Below are 3,397 nucleotides of genomic sequence, written 5' to 3'. Positions count from 1 at the left end.
AGAAATAGCCATTAAAGCAATAAAAACCCAAACAGTAGCCAGTAGAGGCCAAGGAATCGCCCGAGAAGACACAAGACATTAGTATAGCACGAAAAGTCCACAGCAAACCTACACGCGAAACCAAGGCACTGGGACAACATCAGACAATACTGCAGAAGGAAAAAAAAAAACTAGCCCCACGAGGCAAGGACCGACAAACAACACCGAGATTTTCCACAACAGCAGAACCACGTGTAGTAAGACGCACAGGGCCCAAGGAGGGAAAGGCGCAGAGGGGAGGCGGGGTCGGCGGGGGGTTGGTGGGGTTGGCGCGCCTTTGACTCCTTGGGCTTGCGCGGCAGCACCGCGCTGAGCGTCGCCTCGAAGAGCTCCTGTTCACAGCTGCAGGTGTGAAGAGACGCCGTTCACAGCATGACATGAGCGTCGCCTCGAAGAGCTCCTGTTCAGAAACGGAGTCTCGCGTCCGCCGCCCCCCGTCTCCCGTCGCGTCGCGTCAGGCGGCGGCGCCATCGCGGTAGAAGGGCATCCCGCTCGGGTGCTCTCCATATCTCCCCATATCTCGCGCCATATCTCCCCATATCTCGCGCCATCGCGTAGAAGGGCATCCCGCTCGGGTGCTCCCCATCTCTCCCCATATCTCGCGCCATATCTCCCCATATCTCGCGCCATCGCGTAGAAGGGCATCCCGTTCGGGTGCTCTCCAAAGGCGACCAGGCAGACGACGTGCGGGTGGCGCAGCCGGGCGAGGACGGCGGCCTGGGGGAGCACGGCTCGGACATGTCATGGACGCGTCCATGTCCAGCACACGGGTGAGGCAGCGGGGCGGAGCGGAGGTCCCGAGAGGTGGGCAGAGATGGGGAGAGGTGGGGAGAGATTGAGGAGAGATGGGGAGAGGTGGGGAGAGATCGGGGAGAGATTGAGGAGAGATTGAGGAGAGATGGGGAGAGCTGGGGAGAGGTGGGAGAGATTGAGGAGAGATGGGGAGAGGTGGGGAGAGGTGGGGAGAGCTGGGGAGAGCTGGGGCGGCCGCCTCCCGCCGCAGGTCCGAGACGGCGATCTCGGTCACCTGTCGCCCCGCCTTGAGCACCTTGACTCCCACCCTGAAGGTGAGGCCGTCCGACCCCCGAAAGACCGCGGCGCTCACGTCGCAAAACTCGCCCGACGCGAGCTTCGCGTGCTGCCGGAAGTCGGCAAAGGGTGTGCGGCCGGCGGCGGGCACCTCGAGCGCTCCCGCCTCCCACCCGAGCGCCGCGCACTCCGCGCGCAGCCTCGCACTGCTAGAACTGAGGATCTCGGAATCGACGGCCGCCATCGAGGCCTCGTTGTCCACGACCGAGTCTGCCGAGCTGGTGGAGGGAGTCGCCGGCCCCGACGTGGCGGGAGTAACTTGGCCTGGCGTCGCCGCCCCGGCGCGCGTGGTGCTGCTCTTGCTGTCACTGCCGCTGTCTCTGGATGACGACCGGAAAAGGCCCATCCGTCCCGTGTTGGTGCACTAGTCGGGCGTTTGCGCGCTCGTGTTTCCGCCGATGACTTGAGCTAAAAGAAAAACCCGCGCGTGGTCACCGACTGCTCAGGGGAACAGAGATCGCTTGAATGCCGGCATTCAAGCGCGACAGTGCTAGCCGCCTCCGCGATGCTGAGCGGTGCATGAAGGGCGGCGAGCCGCTGACGATGCGCGAGGCGTCCTTCATCAGCTCGCTGATGGGACACGCCCAGCACATCGACGCGGCCACCGTCCGGTTCACCATGCACATCGACGGCAGCCTCGACGGGCAGATCAACTTGAAGTCCGAGTACACACGGGAGCTGGAGCGCGCGGAGCGCGAGCGAGCGGGCACGTGCGCCGCCGCCGCGCCCGCCGCCGCGCCCAAACCACCATGCTGCGATAAGTGTATGTCGACTGTGGAACGCCCCCTCTACTCGGAGCTAACAAACACCAGACACGACTCCACGCACGCTCTCATCCGACATCGCCGCCCAGGACGCTTACCGCGAAAATTCTTTTTCTCGCGATGTCTGCCCGGCGCCGTTATCTAGGGACCCGAGGATATAACCCTTGTTAGGAGAAGAATTCTACGAATACAAGCCCCTCTCACAGCAGACTGGCACGAACTAGCACCACAAAAGGCACAGCAGACAACGGCCCCTTATGGGCCGTCGAAGAGGCCGTCATACTCCTCCGGCCTCATGAGAAGAAAATACATCGGAGGCGCTATGCGCTGGTCTACCTACCTACCTACCTACCTGGTCGTGTGAGAGGTTGACAGACGTGATCTGTGATCTGCTCCACCCATACCGCGTTGGTGTCCCGCTCGTTGGTCGGACTGTGTTTCGCCTTCCCATCAATGTATGTTGACATTGATTGATCAATGTATGGTGATGAGGAGTCAGGCCGCGCTGTTGGCGGCGGGACGGACGTAAGATAATGAATCAATCAATGATGAGAATCGGCGAGGGACTGCGAAGGGAGATAGAAAGAGGCAGACGACCAAGGGTTAGGGTGGGCGAGGGCTAGCACCACACTCCTCTCCTTAAAATCCCTGTGTGGTGGCGGCGTGCCGTCCTCCCATCCCTCCCTTGGGTTGTCTGTTTTCTTTCTTCCTTTCTGAGGCTTATGACACCGCACTCCAAGTGCTCCAAGGACGCGGCGATACACTCCCAAGCTCTCTTGCGACGAAAGGCGAGAGAAGCAGCGAGAGCAAGGGAGCGGCAGGCGGCGGCGGCCGCCATCGCAGAACGTTCCAGAGGAGAGCGACGCGACAGAGGAAGAAGCGACAGGGATGGGGCATGACAGAGTGGTCGGCGGCGGTGGGGCTCCAGACAGAGTGGTCGGCGGTGATGGCGAGGTTATGCCAGCATCCAGCCGACACAGCGATGGCGCGCCGGCCAGCCAACCGACAAGCGATTCCGCGACAGCCGACATGTACACACCACTGTGTTTTTTATTCGTAGAAAAAAGAAAAAACTGATGCGGCCAGTTTTAGCTAACTGGCAGAGAAGGGAGAGGGGGTTGTGTTCTCTAGGCCCCTAGGGGCCCTACGCGCGGCGTGAGAGCTCTCTCTTCTGTCCGTTATCTAGCTCTTAAGTACATTCTGCGATTCTGGAGGAGGACTGCTGACAGGGCTTGCGATGATGTGGGCGGCGTTTGGCTCCGGTGGTGAGCCTGTGTGTGTGCCAGTCCGCGCCAGTCTGCGCCCTTGTCGTGCCAGTGTGCTGTGAGAGAGGCTTGTGTCTTAGAATTCTTTTTCTTGTCGCCTCGCGGCTGCGCGCTGCCGCCGCCCCCTCGCCAGGCACGCCGCCTCATACCCGCCTCCTCGACCTCCCCACGGAGCTCCTCGTGCGCGCCCTCTCCCGCTGCGACCCCGCCGACATCGCTCGCGTCGCTGCCGTCTCGCTG

The 3,397-nt window shown here is 61.9% G+C and overlaps 1 protein-coding gene across 1 annotated transcript in view; it reads right to left on the bottom strand.

Annotated features, from left to right (window-relative positions):
- The window catches only part of EMIHUDRAFT_456859 (hypothetical protein), a gene marked incomplete at its 3' end in the record, with an annotated part of 2,398 nt that extends 879 nt beyond the window's left edge, over positions 1–1,519 (bottom strand). The window contains exons 1-3 of the mRNA XM_005781402.1: positions 1,031–1,519; positions 667–756; positions 312–371 (exon numbers count right to left, since the gene is read on the bottom strand). Coding sequence (XP_005781459.1) covers positions 312–371; positions 667–756; positions 1,031–1,474 — 594 coding nt within the window. The remainder of the gene's footprint in view (positions 1–311; positions 372–666; positions 757–1,030) is intronic.
- Between the last annotated feature and the right edge of the window lie 1,878 nt (positions 1,520–3,397).

The sequence above is a fragment of the Emiliania huxleyi genome, assembly GCF_000372725.1.
Source record: "Emiliania huxleyi CCMP1516 chromosome Unknown EMIHUscaffold_202, whole genome shotgun sequence".
Lineage (NCBI taxonomy): Eukaryota > Haptophyta > Isochrysidales > Noelaerhabdaceae > Emiliania > Emiliania huxleyi.
Note: the sequence above shows the minus strand (reverse complement) of the source record. Positions and strands in the feature narration are given on the sequence as shown.